Source organism: Desmodus rotundus, chromosome 2, assembly GCF_022682495.2.
Source record: "Desmodus rotundus isolate HL8 chromosome 2, HLdesRot8A.1, whole genome shotgun sequence".
Taxonomy (NCBI): domain Eukaryota; kingdom Metazoa; phylum Chordata; class Mammalia; order Chiroptera; family Phyllostomidae; genus Desmodus; species Desmodus rotundus.
The window spans coordinates 205127506-205147871 of record NC_071388.1 but is presented as its reverse complement, the minus strand read 5'-3'; the positions used below and the strand labels follow the sequence as shown (position 1 = coordinate 205147871).

The 20366-nt window shown below is 40.1% G+C and overlaps 1 protein-coding gene and 1 pseudogene across 4 annotated transcripts in view; one reads left to right on the top strand and one right to left on the bottom strand.

Annotated features, from left to right (window-relative positions):
• USP40 (ubiquitin specific peptidase 40) overlaps nt 1-20366 on the top strand; it is a 66036-nt gene that overhangs the window by 4837 nt on the left and 40833 nt on the right. For 3 of the 4 annotated variants that reach the window (XM_045198052.3, XM_045198051.3, XM_053919230.1), the window contains exons 4-11: nt 536-649; nt 3070-3234; nt 4933-5079; nt 8101-8244; nt 10336-10464; nt 12310-12405; nt 14223-14330; nt 18956-19256. In XM_045198052.3, the coding sequence (XP_045053987.2) occupies nt 536-649; nt 3070-3234; nt 4933-5079; nt 8101-8244; nt 10336-10464; nt 12310-12405; nt 14223-14330; nt 18956-19256 (1204 nt within the window). The remainder of the gene's footprint in view (nt 1-535; nt 650-3069; nt 3235-4932; nt 5080-8100; nt 8245-10335; nt 10465-12309; nt 12406-14222; nt 14331-18955; nt 19257-20366) is intronic. The other variant, XM_071220745.1, reaches the window with a different exon arrangement.
• Nucleotides 15440-16134, bottom strand: LOC112307658 (U6 snRNA-associated Sm-like protein LSm3 pseudogene; annotated as a pseudogene).

Here is a 20366-nt window from a genome sequence, read left to right as displayed (position 1 = left end):
TGAACTACTAGAGCACAGGTGTCAAACAAGGCCCATGGGCCAAATCTGGCCCTCCACCTTGTTTTATCCAGCCAGGCTCCTTGTTTCCACCCAGGGGCAGCGTCAAGCTCCTTGCCCCTAGTTAAGGAGTAGTTACATTTACACAGTCCTAAAGTTGCATTTGGCCCTTCGAAGGCAACCGTGAGGCTGATGTGAGCCCCAGTGAAAATGGATTTGACAAGTCTGTATTAGGGACTTAAATTACTGTTAGCCTGTAATCATTGAGTAGTTTATTAAGGCCGCTTTGGGTTTTAATATTGATCTGAACTATGTCAAGGTTGAAAACTCCAGATACCTAATATATTTTGGATTGAATTTTCAAAGAAAAATGAATTTAGCTCTAGATAGTTGACTCTTTGTACTAAGATATTTATAAATTTTCTTCTGGGTGAACTGAATGAACTAGGAGGTGTAAGAAAACTAGTGTGCAGTTCTTTTAAAAAGCCCCAGCCAGCACTGAAGAGACTCAATTAGAAATGCATTTGTTCTGCCGCAGGTTCGCATCATACCTTTACAGCTGCAGCGGCTGTTTGCGCAGCTCCTGCTCTTGGACCAGGAAGCTGCCTCCACCGAGGACCTCACGGACAGCTTTGGGTGGACCAGCGACGAGGTAGGAGGGGCCGCCTCTCCCGGAAAAGCTACCAGCCGTAAAGAGTAAACACGGGGCTAATGTGTTATCTGACTTCTTCAGTTTTGGTTTAGGGTCTCAAGGTATTTTTTCAATATTTGCATCTCTCATTTTAAATACTTACAAGCCAGAAATCTTGCTGTTTGCAGGATTGTGAATGGTTGTGACTTGGGGTGGTGAGAGGGTTGTGGATACAAGGAGACTGTAAGAGCTGTTTTGTGCAGTTTACACCCTGAGAATCTTTATGTGGTCTACTTGAGATGTAACGCCTATTACATGGAAATTACCGTTCACGTAGCAAACTGCTCCAAAAGCTCGGAAAGCTGACTAGCAGTAATTCCGTCTGCCTTTGTGGCGCGCTTTGGTGTTTGCATCTGGGTGTTCTGATTTGACCAAGTGCTTCAAGCAAAACTGTGAAACCGTCCTTGGCAAGCCTTTGCACTCTCCCAGCCCTGCCTTTCTCCCAACTCTCCATTGTCTGCCTGTGTCCTGTTGTAAGACTGTCTCATTTTTCTGTTTGCGTCCCTGAAGGGTGTTTCACTGAATACAAACACATTTGTCAGCAACGAGTAAAGGTGCTTGTTGTCTGTATCAAATCAAACAAAACCAAGTCCACGATTTTTTTATGGAACGATGTGTTCTTGTAAAGACACAGCTCTGGGAGACTCTCACAGAATTTAAAGAGGCAGTGATCAAAATAGTGTTATGTTGCCTTCAAAAGTAAACTCTGAACTGTGGTCTTTTTCTAACAGGAATACTCCTTTAACTAGGCGATGCTGTGTGGTTAAAGAGGTAGGGCCTAGGCTTTGACGGGTTAATAATACATTCCCCAAACAGAATGTTAAAATTCTGGGGTGGGGCAGTGCTTAGGGTTAATTCCTTTTTCTTTCCCTGTTTTAAAAATAGCCACTTTATTGAGACATAATTCACATGTCCTAAGATTTCCTCTTTTAGAGGGTACTATTCAGTGGGTTTTTACTATATTTGCAGAGTTGTATAACAGTCACCACTATCAATTTTAGAACCTTTTCCCCACTCTGTACCCATTAGCAGTCTCCCTCCCCCAGCCTTTCCCCCCGAGCCCCTGGCAACCACTAATCTGCTTTCTATGTCTGTGGACTTGCCTGTTCTGCACAGTTTGCAGAAGTGGAATCATAGGGTATGTATCAGCACTTAACTCCTTTTTATTGCCAAGTGATAGTCTATTGGATGGATATTCCACATGGTTTTTTTTTTTAATCTAGTCATCGGTTGATGGATTTCCCTTTGTTTTGGGTAATGAGCTCCCACTAGTTTCCTGATTTCATACTTGTTAAAGCTGTGGAAACCTTACTTATTTCTAAATAAAATCTTGCAGGACTGGACTTGCAGTGACAGACAGCGTCTCTGAGACACTGGGCAAATTTAGGATTGTTCAGAAACAGAGCTTGAAAACTTCCACGCACTTCCTTCCCATCAGAGCCAGTGATATTGAAGAAATTTGTGTCCTCTAGTGTCTGGTGTGTTTAAAAAGAAAGGAAGGAAGGAAGAGATCCCAAGTCCTACATCTTACCCCAGCTTTTATCCACTTTGTCAGCTTCTTTTTACACAAAACTTACCTTTAAAATTGTCTTCCTTCACTGCCTCTACTTCTGCACCTTCCCCTGTTCCTCCACCTCCTTTCTACCTTTCTTGTCAGAGTCACTCAGGACACCTGTGTGCCAGGTCCAGGAGACACTTCTCTGTGCCCAGCGGGCTCTCAGTCGCACTCACCGCTGCTCCTCCAAGCACCAGCTGCTGCCCTCCGGCTGTGGTGCTGCCTCCTGCTGATCTTTTCCTCTCCTCCACTTCAGGAGTTGGTGCACCCCTTGGCTTTGGTTTAGACATTGTCTTGAAGGAGTAGTTCAGTTTATCCCCATGGCGTGGCTCGTAGCGGATTAAAGCACGCGCCAGTGGAATTTTCTCAGCAGCCCTGTGTCAGTGTTGCTGTAGTTGGTCTGCATGTCAAAGCAGTAAATTCCAGTTCTTTTCAAACATTGACACTCGGACTGTTCACCAGCCCCTCTGATCTGAGTGAGATTTCACAGCCAGTGCTCTGCGCCCGTCCTGTTCCTTCCTGCGCTCCCTCCCATGGCCGTGCACATGGTTCCTGCAGGCATACACGCGCTTCCCTGTTTTCCGCTTGAGTTACTGCACACACTGAATGCCTCCTGTCGGTGTTTTCGTTTCGTAGTAAAAATAAAAGGAGGTGGTGATCTTCTAACCTGTTCTCAGCTCCTTTAGATTAATCATCCTTGTATTGGATCAAGATTTACCTTTGGATTCCTTGGTAACTTGTGTTTTTTTTAACTAATAGTACTTTAAAAATCTGTTTTTAAAAATCCGAAGCACAAAATCACATTTAAAAGTTCCCTGTTTTGTAGGAAATGAGGCAACATGATGTGCAGGAACTGAATCGGATTCTCTTTAGTGCTTTGGAAACTTCTTTAGTCGGGACCTCTGGCCATGACCTCATCAATCGCCTCTATCACGGAACCATCGTTAACCAGATTGTTTGTAAAGAATGTAAGAATGTCAGTGAAAAGCAGGTGAGTATGCAAGAGCATTTAGTAATAAGTGATATCGTTAAGTATAGTTCATGTCATTCGATCTGTGACCTACAGTGCCACGTGAGTGAAGTATTTATTAGTAGAAATCATTGTGTTGGTTTTTTAACTCTAGCTATACCAAGTCATAAGTTTATATCCAGATTTCTCCATGTAAACCAAAAGAAGCAGACATCTTAAAACACAGCTTTGATGTTTGATTCAGCACCCTGATGTTTAGAAAGTAGGGTTGGGGGTGTTACAGGTAGAGATCTGTAGCCTCACGAGAAGAGGGACTTGTTGGTGGTTGGAATGTTACAAAGTTAATTAGGGAAGTCAGAAAAATACAGAGAACTGACAAACATCTGTAATTAAATATTGGGTTTATTTTATTAATGTCTTTGAGAAAGTTCATTGTATGTGTGTGCGTATGTTTAAATGTATATGTTTATTACATGTATAAAATATACATATGAATTTTTATATATATATATACACATATATATAAAGCCATTATAATCAAGTTCTTTGTCATGGCACAGATGGCCCATTTATTCTAATTGGAAAATAGACTTGGAAGGTCACTATAGTCACATAGACTTTGCTCATGTGACTATAGTGGCCCCCGCCCAGTCCCCCAGTCTCGGAGACAGGTGGCTTCCGCGGAGCGGCTGTCCTTTAATGCAGACCTCCTTGCTAGCACAGGAGTTACAGGGGGTGTCTGTGTTGTATGAGTAAAAACTGAATGTCATTGTCCAAGTGTCGCATTAATTGCTTTTTTTGAATATATATTTTTGTCTCTTTCCATTTTTCATGAGCATTGAGGATAAAACATACTTTTTGTCCTTTATTGCCTGTGCTAAGAGGTTTGGCCAGCCTAATTTGGAAACATTAAGATGATGTGTGTCTTTGAATTACTGTACGATTGATTTAATTATAACAATAATTCACAAACTAATTTTAAACCATATTGTACATTAAAGCATATGATAAGTTACAGACATTAACTTTTCCCATATATATTATAAGCTATATATAAATGTTACTTTTATTACTTTAGATTTCCACCATGAACTGATTAGTACTATCATTTTTCAGTCCCATAATCCCTTTAATGCTATTAAAACTAAATATTATTTAAATTTGTCAGATTTTAAGTGTTATTACTAGAAACATGTTGTAATTCAAATGTAATTATAGTAGAATGTAATAGATCCCATTTTGCAAAATACCCTCCTCTTAATCTTCATAAGAATCCTTTTTACCCTGGCTCAAACCGATTTTTTCCTTACACCTTGCTCGGTGCATTCTAAACCCGCCCAGTAGCAGCAGAAGCGGAAGCAGAGCGTCCATTAGAGTCTTCAGCCCTGCCCGTGCTGTTTTGGCCTAGAGGCCCCGGCAGCACGGATGAGCCCTGCACTGCACAGTTCTCAGTTCACACGTGTGTCCAGGTTTCAGCCTGTCAACAGGGAACTCCTAAACTAGTTCCTGATGTAACTAGTTTACAAGCTCAGTTACAGCTTGCTTTAGAAAAGATAATTTGGTGTTACGAGTTTCACAGTAAATGATCAGAAGATCTGTACTTTCGTAAGTACAGTGTTTTAGGAAAAATATATCTGATTATTCCCAATACGTAGATGAGTTCATGATGTTATGTGAACCTCTGAGATTGTTTTCTAGAATTATTTATGTGTTTTCCAGGAAGACTTCTTAGATCTAACAGTAGTGGTCAAAAACATGGCAGGTTTGGAAGATGCACTCTGGAACATGTATGTAGAAGAGGAGGTTTTCGACTCTGAGAATTTGTACCACTGCGGAGCTTGCGACAGGCTGGTGGAAGCAGCAAAGGTAAAGACGGGCCCTCTGCCTTTCCTCAGGGAGCCCACCTAGAGCCTGGGAGCAGGCAGGTCTGTCAAGTGCAGTCAGCTTGTTTGAAACAGTCTGTAGGGTACACGACTGGGGACCCAGAAAAGCTGGGAATTTATTTTTTTTAAACTGTGTGTTTATTCTTACATGTTTAAACTTCAGTCACTTTCAAAGTACTTTCCATTTGGTGCACTACACCAAATGAGACATTTTTTCCACTGCTCAGACCAGTTTTTGAATTCATCGATTTTGATGCCTTTTGATGCTTCTGCCTTTTTTTGTTTCTGCTTCTTCCACATCGGCAAAATGTTTCCTTTTGAGGACTTTTTTCATTGAGGGAAACAAACAAACAAGTCTCGGGGCGAGATAGGTGAATAGGGAGGGTGGAGCATGGGGGTCATGCTGTTCTTGATCAAAAACTGCTGAACACTCAGCACCATGTGGGCAGGTGCACTCGTCAATCACCCATCATTGAAGAAGTCTTCAGAAAAAATGTACTGTAGCCAAACGCAGCCTCTCACAACATCGCCAGCTGACACACTGATAGAGATGGGTTCCTAGAACATGCACGTAAGGAAGGGAGCCTGTCCTACAAGGGGCCCGCCCTCCAGAAGATAATTCCAGGGGTTTTTTTGGGGGGGGTGCCCCCTTATATATGAAACCCTTAGTTAGTACTAAGAATCAAAAACACATTTACATTATACATATCTGTACTTTAATTTTTTATAGTGAATTTTTTTAAGCTTTTAGACCAGTAATTCTCTTCTTTCTTTCCCTGGAAAAAATTGTTTGTACCTTAGTGTTTCTTAAATATACCTTTTGTTGATAAACTCCCTACCATCCCTGCTTTTTGCAAGTTACCATTATGAAAAGGCAGTATGTTTTTATTTCTGCCAACCAAGAAGCTTGCTGAGCTTTCCTCTCTTCCCCCATACTCTGAAAAGAGATGGCTTTCCTCATTTTCCGCACACGGGGTTGCTGTACAGTGTCGAGCCATGTGGTGTGTATCTCCCTGATTCTCGCAGATGCAGTGTGCCCTCTCCCCTTCCCACACTTGGAGCAGGCCGTACTGAACTTGCTGATCAGAGGGCTTGGCGAGCACTTCTGGGTTTCTTTTGTACAGGGGAGCAAAACAGAGGATGAAGGGAGGGCACAGTGTAAGCAGCAGTGTTTCACAGTGTGGCCCCAGCCCTACTGCCGCCATTCTTACCTGCAGGGGCCACTGTTCCTCTGCTGGAGGGTGGGCTCACAGGCACTTCCAGCCTGACACACTCGAGCTGGATTTGGTTAGTGGTTACTGCGCACCCGCTGAAAGAACCACCACAGAAGGCATCTCTTTGCAGCTACTCTGTTATGACAGAGAGGTAACGCTACTCCTGCAGCTGACGACAGTTCCTGGATTTTCTGCCAGAGAAAGTGAGGGATGATTTAGATAGCACATGGCGTTGATTTGGGCCCTGGAGATTGTAGGTGAAAGTGTAATAAAAATGGTAAAGCCTGTGCCATAGCTTTCACTGTAGGATTAGAAAGCAGGGTGAATATTACATCGTTTAGTCCGCATTTCCATCCAGCCTTTGCCCTTTATGAAACCCAAATAGGTTTATTTTTTGCTTAGTTTGTATCTCACCTTTGGTGTTAACAACTACAATCTAATAAAAAATATATAAAATTCAGAGGATTAAAAAGTCTGAGAAAGATACTTAAATGCATTCTTAGTTTTAGTTGGACTTAATTTGTGCATTAGTAAAACAACCTTCTGCTAAACAAAAGCAGTTCTTTCATATGACTTCTATATCATTGGGTGTTTTTTTCCAGTGGAAATGTTTGATCTTGGTACTTTTAAAGTTACATTCTAGCCCTGGCTGGGTGGTTCAGTTGGTTGGAGCATCATCCTGTACACCAAGAGGTTGTAGGTTCAATCCTGGGTCAGGGCACATACCTAGGTTGTGGGTTCGATCCCTGGGTGGGGCGCATACAGGAGGCAACTGACCAATGTTTCTCTCTCACATCGATGTCTCTCTCTCTCTCCCCTTTCCCTCCCTCTTCTTTTCCCTCTCTAAAATCAATAAATATATCCTCAGGTGAGGCTTAAAAATTACACTATATTTTAGTTGCACTAGATGTATTGCATTCTAAATTTGGGTTAATGCAGACTATCTTGTTCTGAACAGTCTTTTTTCAGCCACATTGTAGTTGAGTTACTCAGTTTCTTAGACGTGTTTTTGAGCTTGTTTGAAAATGTTCCATGTGGTTAAAGTGCTATTTTATCATTTAAATTCTTTTTATTATACACTCAATTTGTAGGATTATTGTTTTAAATATATTTTTAGGAATGTTAGGTACTTATGATTTTGGATAACTTTATATATGGGGAAGGACTGTTCTTGTTCCCCTGACATGCCATTAGTGCAGGGGGGTTGGGAAGAGCTGATGATTTTTAAATAAAAAGCAGCTTAATTTCGTATTTTGTTTTAAAGCAAGGAATTAAAACACATCTTCTTGCCTGCTTTTAAGAATAGTAACTGGAAAACCCCAAACAGTGGATCTTAAGTCTAATTAAAACTATGGATCTTCTCAGAAAAATACATATACACATACAATTTTCATAGAACATCAAGGGTCCAGATCCATTGAAACAGGTCCTGAAGTCCCAGTTCTTCAGTAAGTAAAAGGGAGAAGGTGAAAGGTCAGGGCTCGGGCAGGAAGGAGACACTTTGGGGGAGGGGAGCATGTATTTAAGACACGCTCATCAGATAGCTTTGAGATCAGGGTGTGAACACTGACAGCGTGAAATTGGGGAGAGAGTTCTTAGTTGCAAGCACGAATGAGGGACGTCACCTTCTGTCCTGCAAGAGATGAGTTTATATCAAGGGCTCCGTGCAACCCCGTACGATGAGTTTGTGACTCTTAAAGTCATAACTTGCTTTTTCACGTGTTAAGAAACATTATGTATTCATTTATATAACTGCTTTTTAAAAACTTCTAACATTTTTCTTTTAACAGTCGGCCAAATTACGTAAGCTGCCTCCCTTTCTTACTATTTCATTATTAAGATTTAATTTTGATTTTGTGAAGTGTGAACGATACAAGGAAACTAGCTGTTACACATTCCCTCTCCGGATCAATCTCAAGCCTTTTTGTGAACAGGTTTGAACTCTTTCATATTGAAATTCTTTGTTTTTCCACTCTCAAGATCGAATCCTTAATTGACCTGGTTTTCAGTTGGCTTACTGTAGAATCTCAGCCTTGGCACCGTACTGTCCCATGCATTGTAGAATGTGAAGCACTTTCCTGGCTTCTACCTGCTGGGTGACAGTAGCATCCTCCCCCTCCTCCCCAGGAGTGACAGAAATGCCTTCAGACCTGGTCAGATGTCTGTGTCTTCTTGGGGAAGGGGGGTGGGTAAAATCACTCCCAGCTGAGAACCACTGGTTTATTACAGTCCTCTTGAATTTCCAGATTATGGGTTTGTCTTCAGTTCTTTTTATTAAACTTTCCTTGAAAAATCTTTGTAATGAAAATTTAAGAGCAAGATTAGAAATGACCTTGCATTAGGAAAAGTTACCATTAATTGGTATTTTGCCATTTGAATTTAGTTTAATTGACTTACAATAATGAATTACACATCTAGAAAGTCACCAGGTTATTGGAATTTCACCACCCAGGAGGTGTGATACTGAAGACACCGGCAAGAACAAGCTCGAAAACAAATTAGTTACATACTCAACCTACTTTTTAAGCCACTTAAAAATATTTTCTATGTAATTGCTACACATGCCAGGATTACAATGATGAGACTGATGTTTTTCTTATTATAAATCATTCCTTATGTGTTTATTAAGATCAGAACATTTATTAGCTAGCTGTTGAATATCTATGTATAAAAGTACTGTTTTTAAAAATAACCTTAAGTTTAGATGGGCCTTCCTCTACTTCAGCCCTAATTACTGAGCTTTTTGGATTTTGTTTTATTATATTAAAGACCATTCAAATGTTATAATTCGGTGTTGGCCCTGAGCTTGTTATTGGCACACATGGAATAAATAGTTCTTCCAGAGTAAATCAATCCTCCCTCTATTTCCTGAAAAACCTTTTTCAGGATAATTGCATTAATTCTGTTTTTCCCAGTGAGGAGTACTTGGCATGCCCCACTGGGGGAATTTCAGGTGGGCAGCACGAGGGCTCGGCTCACGTGTGTGTGAGACGGTCACCACAGGGGCTCCGTTAGCCCCCCCCCCCGTCTCAGGTGGGAGCCTGCAGTTGCTGCATGGGGCGGTGGTCAGATGGCTTTAGCGTGCTGTGAGGTCACAGAACTGAAACAAGCAGAGCATCGGGCACTCGTCTAAGAAACTGTGCACGATGATACTTCTTTTTGATTTCATATTAATGAAAAATGTATCATTTCACATCTTTGTTTAGATCTCTCGTTTTTTGCGTGAACCAGAAATTTTTTTTAAATGCTGGTTACTCTAAAAGTATAATTTTTTAAGCAAATAAGTTTCTTAAATAATTCGCACCCCTTCAAGTAGCATCCTAACCGAAAGGAGATTTTTCTTTTAAATGGCCAGTATAGGTGTTCATCTGTTGGGCCAGTCATAATTATGGAGCACGTGAATTATAGAAAAACTTGACCATAGAATTAAGAAACCAAGAAAAAACTTTTTATTACACTAAACTGCTTCCAAACAAAACCAGCTAGTATTCATGATTGTTAAATTCCTCTAATATACACAGGACTAACGTGTCAGGAGCTGTGATAAATAGTAGAAGTGGCTTTGACTTTGAGAACGTAACCAATCTAGTTGGTATATAGGAAAAATTCAACAGCTAAAGAGCACATTTATAAAGCAGCAAAATAGGTATCATACAAAGATAAGCATGCTAAAACTTACAGACTCACTGATAGCGCGGTGGGTTTTGTTATCACAGTGGCTTACATTATCTCAGCCAAAGTACATAAAAATAGCATCTTGTTTGGGTGTGTTCTTGTATTTAACTATGATGCAGCATTTGATTGGGGTAGTGTGTTTGGTATTGGATAAATGACATAACTTTCTATCTAAGAATTAAGAACTTTAAAGTCAGTTATTCAAATTTATCTTAATTAACCCTTCAATAGCAATAATAAACAGTAAAATTTTTATTAATTTCAGCAGTTAAAATTCTTTTTAACTGTATGCTTATGTACTTTCCTAGTTTGTGTAAGCCATATCAGTGACGTGCTCTCCTCTCTTGTAGAGTGACCTGGACGACTTGGAACACACGTATGACCTCTTCTCAGTCATTGTGCACGAGGGTGGCTGCTATGGAGGGCACTACCATGTGTATGTCAAAGACGTCGATCATTTGGGCAACTGGCAGTTTCAGGTGAGCACAGACATTAGTTTAGAAGTATCTTTGAATTTTTTTCTCTTCTCGTAATCTTTTGCCATTTATTATATATTCACTCTGTAGACTATTTTTATAGGCACTGAAAGTTAGTATAGATAAAAGTTTAAAATTTTTATTTCTAAATAATTTCACCCTTACAGAAACATGACCAGCATAGGACAAACTCCTCCTGTATACTTTTCGCCTAGATTCTCCAGTTGTTAACATTTTGCCACATTTGTGCAAGTACACACTTTTGCTAAACACATACACACACACAGTTAACATTATCATTATTGACCTGGGAGGGGGGAGGGACTGGAGATTCCATCACCAAGAGCCAGTGATGCAGTCAGTCATGTCTACATAGTGAAACTTAGATAAAAACTCCGAAATAAGGAGATAAGGGAACTGCCGGGTTGGTGAACACATCCGTGTGCAGAGGGTGGCCACACTGACCCCATTGGGCAGAGCCTCCTGCGCTCAGGACCCTTCTCAGCCTCCCCGAGGGACTTCTTCGTCTCGATGTTCATTTGTGTTCTCTGTGATAGACTGGTCCATGGCCTGTTAGGAACTGGGCTGCACAGCAGGAGGGGAGCAGGGGACCAGCAAAGCTTCGCTCGAGTAGTCCTGAGTGTGAATTCCTGGTTTCTGAACTGCCCCAGGAAATTATCAAACCTGAAGTGGGGGGTTCTAGGAACCCTGGAATTTTTAATCAGCCAGGCAGAAGTTTAGATAGCTTGGGGACCCCGTCCGTGGGTGGTAAGTGGAGGCAGTCTCAAGGAACTCAGTGAAGTTTGTGTCACAAGTGAACTGAGTTGCAGGACACCCAGGCAGTGTCAGAGAATTGGGAGATTGATTTGGAAAGTCAGACACGCGACTCCCCACTGTGGGCAGGTCCTTGGGCTTTTTCTCCCAAGCCCTGCCCTGTGTGAGCACTAGGCGGGGGCTCCGGCTCAGCACCGCTGGACAGCTGGAGGCCTCGGCTCTGGAGTTCCTCCCTGGGTTCCCACTTCACTTGTTCGCTGAGGGTTTTCCTGATCTTCCGCCAGCTCAGCATGTGTTTAAAAAGATCCTTTTGTTTTTTTTTAATGTTTTACTTTAGCATTTTTAGTAATGTTACAGCAGAATGGTTGTATTTAATCTGCCATATTCTACTATTTACCCATTTTTATCTTGTGTTAATTGTTTAGGTCTATTTGAATATATATGGTTTTAAGCCCATTTAAAATACTTTTGCAAGATGACATATGTGAAAAATAAGTCAGTAAAAAATACTGTATCAGGAATTTAGGCATAACTTTATAGAAATAGAAGGGAGTATTTAAGCTGAGTTTGCAAAGATGGGTAGGAATTTTATTAGCCCAACACAAGAGGATGAACTGGATGAAGACCAGAACATGTTTTTAGCTCTGTGATGTTGAAAGCCCAGCACATCAGAATTTGCAGAGCGCAGCGAAAGCAGTCCTGAGTGGGACCGGGCTGTCACTCACTCAGTGTGTCTGCTGCTAGCGGCCTCGCCTGCCTCACAGTCGTGACTCGTGGAGGAGGCCGGAGCAGTTAAAACAGCTTGCCTGGGATCATTCAGCCACACTGGCATTCAAAGCCATGGGCAGATTATATTGGTTTTATCGTTATTTCTCCGTCTTAGAATCTCCATAGCATAAACACTTCTATTTTGTTAATTTTAAGGGATTAGTTTTTAACATTTTTTTTTTCAATTTCAGTTGACATTCAATTTTATTTTCTGTTAGTTTCAGGTGTGTAGTATAGTGCTTAGATAATCATGTACTTTACCCAGTGGTCCCCCCGTGATAGCAACTTTTTTGTTTTCTTTCCTAGAAGGAAAAAAGTAAACCAGGTGTGAATTTGGAAGAGCATCAGAATGAAGAAGAGATTGATGACCCACTGAGGATTCTAAAAGCAATCTTATCACAGGTAGAGAGAGTGTTTATATTTGTGTGGGTATGTATATCAGATACATGTAAATGAGATTGATTTGGTAGATCTGATACCCTCTTTTTCTTTTGGACATTATATCCATTTTTGAACATTTTTTTAAATAGGAAACTTTCTGGTTCTAAAGAAATAGATGTTCATTGTAGAAAACTTGAGAGAGAAAAGAACTAAAAAATATATAAAGAAAATGAAAAGTATAAATAACCAAGTGCTCAAGTCATTGTTAACACTTTGACGTATTTGTGTTCTATTTTCTTCGTTTATGCACATGTATCAGGATTGGGTTCTGGGTTTCTTGGATACTGTTGTTGTCATCTTAAATAGAATTGGGATTTACTTTACATACTATTTTAGAATCTACTGTTTCCTTTGTTGTCCTTTAATGCTTGTAGGGCCTGAAGTTATGCCTCCTTTCTCATTCCTAACATTGGTAATATCTCATCTAGATGACTTTTAATGTTTGTTTAGTACCCTGCTGTAACAATGGTAGGTCTACTTTTATTTTTTCATTCATTCTTAATAAATAGATTTTTATAATTCTTTGCTGGGGGACGTAGGCTGACTCCTTTAACTACAATAATATTGGTCTATGGTCACTGTATTAGTCTACTAGGGTCATCATAACAAAATACCACAGACTGGGTGGCTTAAAGCAACAGAAATTTGTTCCTCACAATTCTTGAGGCTGGGAGTCCAAGATCAAGGTGTCAGCAGGTTTGGTTTCTTCTGAGCTCCCTCTCCTTGGCTTGTCGACGACTGCCTTCACCCGGTGTCCACACAGGCCCTTCCTCCGTGTGTGTTCATCCCTGGTATCTCTGTGCGTCCAGATTTCCTCTTAGGCCACCAGTCAGGTTGCATTAGGCCCCACCCTAATGGCCTCATTTTAACTTCTTTAAAGGCCCTATCCAAAAATAGTCACAGTTGAAGTTCAGAGGGTTAGGGATTCAACATAGCAATTTTGGTGGAAGGGTCACTTTCTGTCCTGCATCACAGGCATCCCCAGGCCGCTGACTGGTCTGTGGGGCCGCACAGCAGAGGGTGAGCAGTGGTGGATGAGCGCAGCCACATTACCGCCTGAGCTGTCTCCTGTCCCCACGCGCCTGCCCCTGCCCAAGCTGTCCATGGAAAAGTTGTCTTCCACAGAACCGGTCCTGGTGCCAAAAAGGTTGGGGACCACTGCTTGTAATGGTCACTTCTTACCCCCTATTAGAACTTGTTTATACTCTGAAACATTCAGGAAAGACATTAATAATCCTTTTTTGCACTTAAATATTTCTTCTAGAAATCCCACATAATGTCAGAAATTTACTAAACCTCAGAATACCCTTTGCATCTTCTTCTTTAAATGTTTAAGCTTTGGCACATGGAAAGTAGCAAAATTCAAGTTCTTTAAACTGGTGCTTAATCTACCTTTTAAATTTTTTTTTATTTTGAAGTAATTATGGTTAATCCACTTACATGTTTGCTGTTAGATACAATCCTGGTGGTCCCTTTGAACTAATTAGTGTTGCCGTTATATCTCATCAGATTTCCTTCCTTCCTTCCTTTATTTTTTATCTTTTTACAGATTTTATTTATTTATTTTTAGAGAAAGAGAGGGAGAGAACCATCAATGTGTGGTTGCCTCTCCCACGCCCCCTACTGGGGACCTGGCCCACAACCCAGGCACATGCCCTTGACTGGGAATTGTATCAGTGACCTTTTGGTTTGCAGACCTGCGCTCAGTCCACTGAGCCACACCAGCCAGGGCTCATGAGATTTTCTTAAATTACTTTGTGTTGTTTTTTTTTTATAAGGAGGAGAATAATTTAATTCCTGTTGATCAGCTTGGCCAGAAACTTTTGAAAAAGATAGGAATATCTTGGAACAAGAAGTACAGAAAACAGTATGGACCACTGCGAAAGGTAATACATGACATTTTCTTTCTTTCTTCTTTTTTAAATCTTCACCCAAAGATATATTCATTGATGAGAGAGAGATAGAGAAACATCAACGTGAGAGAGAAACTTTGATTCGTTTCCTTGTGTATGCACCCCAACTGGGACCGAACCTACAACCTAGGCATGTGTCCTGGCCGGGAATTGAACCCATGACCTTTCGAAAATGTACGGGAAACACTGCAACCACTGAGGCGCACCAGCCAGGGCGATAACATTTCTTATAGAAAGTCCTTTCCCAAAAAATGTTTAGTATGATCTGAGCAACATGAATTCCTTTGCAGAAGGAGATTTAAATTAGGTGAAAATAAGATCAATATTTTTGTTTAATGGTTAGTATTCAGTTAAGTTACTTATTAAGTATTGTATTAAGTAATTTATTTGTAGAATCAAGAAATGAGCAGAAGAAGATGGGAGGGGCTTTTAATCACAACAGCAAAAATGTCGCAAAGTTTATACCCTAAAACTTACTTTACTTATAGAAATGTCTTCAGGTATTCACCCAGATTTCCCGTGATCTTTCTTTTGCACACAGTTCTAGGAAACTGGTACTGCCAGAAATAAGAGACAACTCAACTGAAAACAAGCAAAGCGACAGAACACAGTAAATGTTTTAGGGCTGTTTCTTACAGGAGCAAGGGCGTACACATTTCAATAAATGTTTTTAAGTGCAGCTTCTAATTAGATCACAGTTCATAAATAAATGTTAGTTCATAGGAGGTTTTAAGGTTTTCATTTAAAATGATTGGGTCAGTGTTTCAGTATTTATTTTTAAGTATATTAGCTGTGCAAGGATTTTTTTTAACTATAAATACCCTTTATCAGTTTCAGCTAGCTTTTATTCATACTTGACTGAAGTTTCATCTTACTATTGGGTTTTATCAAATACCGTTTGTTTTATATCTGTTGATATGATCACATGGTTCTCTTTTATTCTGTTAATATGGTGAATTCTATTAACTGATCATTTTAATTTAAATCTTACATTTCTGGATTAAGTCACTTGGTCATGATATAGTCTATGTGTTGCTATATTCATTTGGCTCGTGTTAAAGACTTTTGTATCTATGTTTATAAGAAATATTCATCTTTACTTTTCTTTCTTTTGTAATGTCTGTCAGATTTTAGCATGAGATTTATGCTAGACTCATAAAACAAGTTGGGAAATACTCCCTTTTTATATTCTTTTTTTTTTCTTGGTGATCACATTTATTGGAAAGATTAGAGAAAAATAAAAATGTCGTTTAGCTTAAGAACTAAAGCATTACACCTGCTAGGTTATGTGCACAGCAACTTATTTCAGGAGCAGAAGAATCCTTGGTCATTTCTCAACATCTGAATTTACTCAGGCTTCTCTTTTGAATATCTTACATTTAATGATGCGATCACACAAAGTCTCCTGACTTCCGTGTAGGATAAATTCTTTGTTTCAGCCAACTCTCAACGGAGGCGTGACCGGCACAATGCCATCTCCCCGGACAAAGAGCATCGGGATATTGCGTTTTGTTGATTTGTATATCTCTTCAAGTGTTTCTTCATCAATTTCTATAGTAGTCACAGTTTCTTCCACATCTCCCAATATCATATTTAAATGTTGATCATAAGCATGTAAGCTACCTCGAAGCTCTCTGTCACTTCTCATTTTCACATAAATTCGCTCATCCAGGCTGAGCCTGATAAGATCCAGGGGCTCTTCTACGGTGTTGGTAGTTTGTTGCTGGTCCACGTCGTCCGCCATGTTTCAAACCCTGCGCCCTTTCCCCTCTATTATATTCTTGAAAACAATTTCTCTAAGATTGATTGTTACTTCTTAACTGTTTGGTGAAGCTGATTAGACCTGGGACATTTTTGTAATATGGATTTTTAAATTATATTTTTAGTCTCCTTGATTTTAGAGTTATTTAAGTTTTCTATTACTTGTCACGGTATATATTTTTAAAGGAATTTGTCTTTTTATCTGTAGTGTAAAATTTACTGGCATAAAATTGTTCAAAACATCTCATATTACTTTTTAGTGTCTGTGGAACCTGAAGTTATTCCCTCTTTTTTATTCCTGATATTAGTAACTTGTGTTTTCTCACTTTTATAAAAAATTAGCCTTGCTAGGGGCTCATCAAGTGTATTAAACTTTTCCAGAGACAAATTTTTGCCTTTGATTTTCTCTATTGCTCACCTGCTTTCTGTTTCACTGATTTCTGCTTTTTAATTATTCTTTCCTTTTACCTCTGGGACTTAACTTGATTATCTTTTTCTCTAGCTTCTTGAGTTGGTATCTCAGTTGTTTTTAAACCTTTTATTTTTTTAATTTTAGAGAGAGGGGAAGGGAGGAAGAAAGAGAGGGCAAGAAATATTGCTGTGAGAGAAATATCGATTGGTTTACTTCCGTACCAATCCTCCCCGCACCTCAGGGGACCAACTCCTCAACTCGGGCCTGTGCCCTGACTGGGAATCAAACCGGCAACCTTTTGGTTCACGGGATGATGCCCAACCAACTGAGCCTCACCGGCTGGCTACGACTTGTTTTTAAACCTTTAAACACATGCTTTTTTATGTTTGTGAAGACATGTCTATTGATATGATCAATATAATATACAATAGGGAATATTCAAAATAAAACACACGATATAAATGTCATTACTGCAGTTACCACAATAATTCTTGTTTTCATGAAAGTTTGCTGATAAAGTTTTTATGAAATTTGTATTCTTGGTCAGTGCTTGGGAAGAGTAGATGGTGCTGAGTGGGGTGGATGGAGATAGTACCATGAGCACCCAATAAGCTGGGTCCTCACATCTGGCACTTACTCAGCTACCTCCCTTATGTTACCCATTATGTAGTACTGTGTACAGACCCTGAGAAGCCAAAGGAATATACAGACTCCCTAGTCATCCATCAAGTGCAGTACATTAAGGCCTGTCTTCATTTCTGGGTTTTACTCACAAAGCAAATTGAGTTGGGGAAAACACCTTCGTGAAAAACAGAGCATTACGTTCTTAAGAAAAGTAGGCTTCACTTGCAATCCTACCTCTCAACTCAGGCTTTAGAACAATGGGTTTTTGTGGTTCAGCACATGCCCTTAAAGCTTTACATTTTCTCCTAATCATTAATTTAGCTGCAGCTAAATTTGAGGTTTTCATTATCATTTAATTCAAAATATTTCGTAATTTCCTTGTGATTCTTTCCTTGACCCATGAGTATTGGAAGTGTTGCTTAATTTCGAAACATTTGGGGGATATCTAGTATTTTTTGTTACAAGTTGATTTCTAATTAATTCCTATGTGCTTTGAGGGCATGCTCTTTATGATTTTAGTTCTTTTGAATTTATTGAGCTCATCTACTATACAGTAATACAGACTGTGTTACTGGAGAACTCACCTAGTTTGCTTCTCTGTTTGGAAGGACTGTGTTTCCTCCACATTACGCCTGCTTTTGGCTACTCTGCAAACAGTTGTTCTCATTATTTTGTTTAGAGTTTATGGTTTTTATTAGGAGGGTGAGTTCTGTGAAAGTGCTCTGCCACTGCTGGGGGCAGACGGCGCTGGAGTTCAAGGCTTGAAAGAGTTTCTCCTCAGTTGCCAACCACAGAACAGATCGCAGAATGGTGACTCAGAAAGGGCACCACTCACTCAACCTTTTCAAATTGTTGGGTTTTTATTGTACCTGAAACAAATAGTCACACGACTATTTCATTACTGTCTGTTACACACAGCATTGACAATACTGTCTTTGTGCCGTGTACCCTGTGCCCTTCTGTTAGTGATAGAATCATACTTCAGATTAGGGAGCTGGCATCACCACAGGTTCTTTCTTTCTACGAGAAGTGTTCACCTTTCCATTGTAATTGATGAGCTCAGCGAATGTCACATGGACCTGCCAAGTGATTTCCTATATAAAGTAACTTTGTGCCGAGAGAAGGAGGGAGATGCAAGGTCGTAGGAGATGCCGGAACGAGGAGAGGAGAGAAGGAAAGGCAGTGGGCAGAGGCTATTGTTCGTCTCACCAATTCTTTAGTAGTAGAACCTGAGAAATGGCCTTTGGGAGTATGACTTAGGCCTCTTCAGCCTTCCTATGATTTGGTTTCCTGAGCTAACGTGTCAGCTTCCAGGATGGAAAACATGGAATTTAGTTGATGTTAAACAATGATTTAGGCTTATAATCACTACTTTACCCTAGCAGAGCTCGTCCGAGTCATGGTTTGGACTCATCTTCTCCTGGACTTCACTGTGTGATGCCTCTGTTCCGTGCTTTGTTTCGATTGCTTTAAGACTGTCAAACCTTTGTTCTACCTAACCTGTCTCCATGAGTGCTTTGTAGAACTGTTACTAGGGTGTAATGAAAGTATGTTTTAGATTGTGGCATGATAACTTTCTGGGTAAAACTATTAGACCATTTCACAGAGAACTCACTGGTTTTTATTAAGTGTTGTATTATGGCCCAAATGGATGTTTTCCCTCCTAGCTGGCCAGGGCAAAAATAAAGGTGAAGCTAAAATATCTGATAACAGAAAGGAAGATGAAGAGATTTTTTAAGCATTTCTAATTTTTAAAAAATCTTTTTGTTAACCTATTATTTGTTTTTTTGTCTCTGTCTAGTTCTTACAGCTTCATTCTCAGGTGTTTCTACTCAGTTCAGATGAAAGCACAGTTAGTCTAGTGAAGCACTGTTCTCTGGAGGCGGAGGCGGATTCCCAAAGACAGGACCAGCACATCTTCCAAACACTTACTTCAGACTCCGCAGGATTAAATGGTAGAACCTCTTGTCCACACTGGTTTGATATAAATGATTCCAAGGTCCGACCCATCGAGGTGGAGGATATTGAACAGCAATTTCAGGGCAAGGAGAGTGCCTACATGCTGTTTTATCGGGAATCCCAGCTGCAGAGACCTGCTGAAGGTATGGAGAGCAAAACGTTCTGTTCGTTTCGGTTGATGACTTTAGACGATAAATATTAAATACCATTTGCACTGTTACCCCTTCAAAAGGAGGTTTGCTCTTGGGACATTTAAAAATAGTTTTACTCTTAACAGTAAAAATATACGATACCAAAAGAAATCCAATAATCTGTCATTTTTTAAGATCATATATTTCTGTTTAATTAGAAATTGGATTCTCTTGGATCACATACGGTGGGCTAATGGCTCTTACTGTGGGGGCACATGTGAGGGTGATTGCCCACCCTCAGGCTTGGCTCTGTCATTTGGTCATGTGTTACCTTTGAGTTGTAAGCAGCCTTGGTCTTACTTTCATATTGTCCCTTTTCATTTCCAATTTCCTTTCCCTCCAGGTAACGTGTTCTCTGAGCAGTTGAGATATCTTTGAAACGCTCTTTGTTGAACCTTTTAAGAGAGCTCATACCAAGGAAGTTGAACACCGAGACTGACGATGACACCCGTTTAGCGGAGGCCTCTGTCATGAGTCGGTCTGGGATACTCTGAGCGCTTCCCAAGTCCGCTCAAAAGTAGAAGCTCCTAGCTGGGAAAGCTCGTTAGGTTGAGACGTATCTGTGGTTAGAGTGAAGGTACTGTTGTTAGAGAATGGGAAGAGTGATCATTTTTACAAAGAATAAGAGTGAAGCAGTTAATGCGCGTATCCATCGAAGGAGATTAACTTTCTGGATCTGGAGCAGTTGCATAACTATTGTTAACCAAGAAGGGCTTTGTATTTGTCTAAGGGGGAAAAAGATACGGCAGTGGTCCTGATAGATACATTGTGGAGCAGAATTCACAGTTATAAAACTATACATTAACAGAAAAAAGAATGTCTTCAGATGGACTGTTGTCTTTTTCACTAAATTGAATTTTATCGTGTACATAATTGGAATATATACTAAATGACAGTTTTCTCATGAGCTTGGAAATTGAATGAAGGTCCAGCCAGGATTTTGATGGACTTTTGGGGGGATGAAGGAATGGAACTTGACAAGTAATTCTAAAATTTACATAGGGAGATAAATTAATGAAAATCGAAGATGGGACTACTGAAGGAAAACTTGCTCTCTCAGTA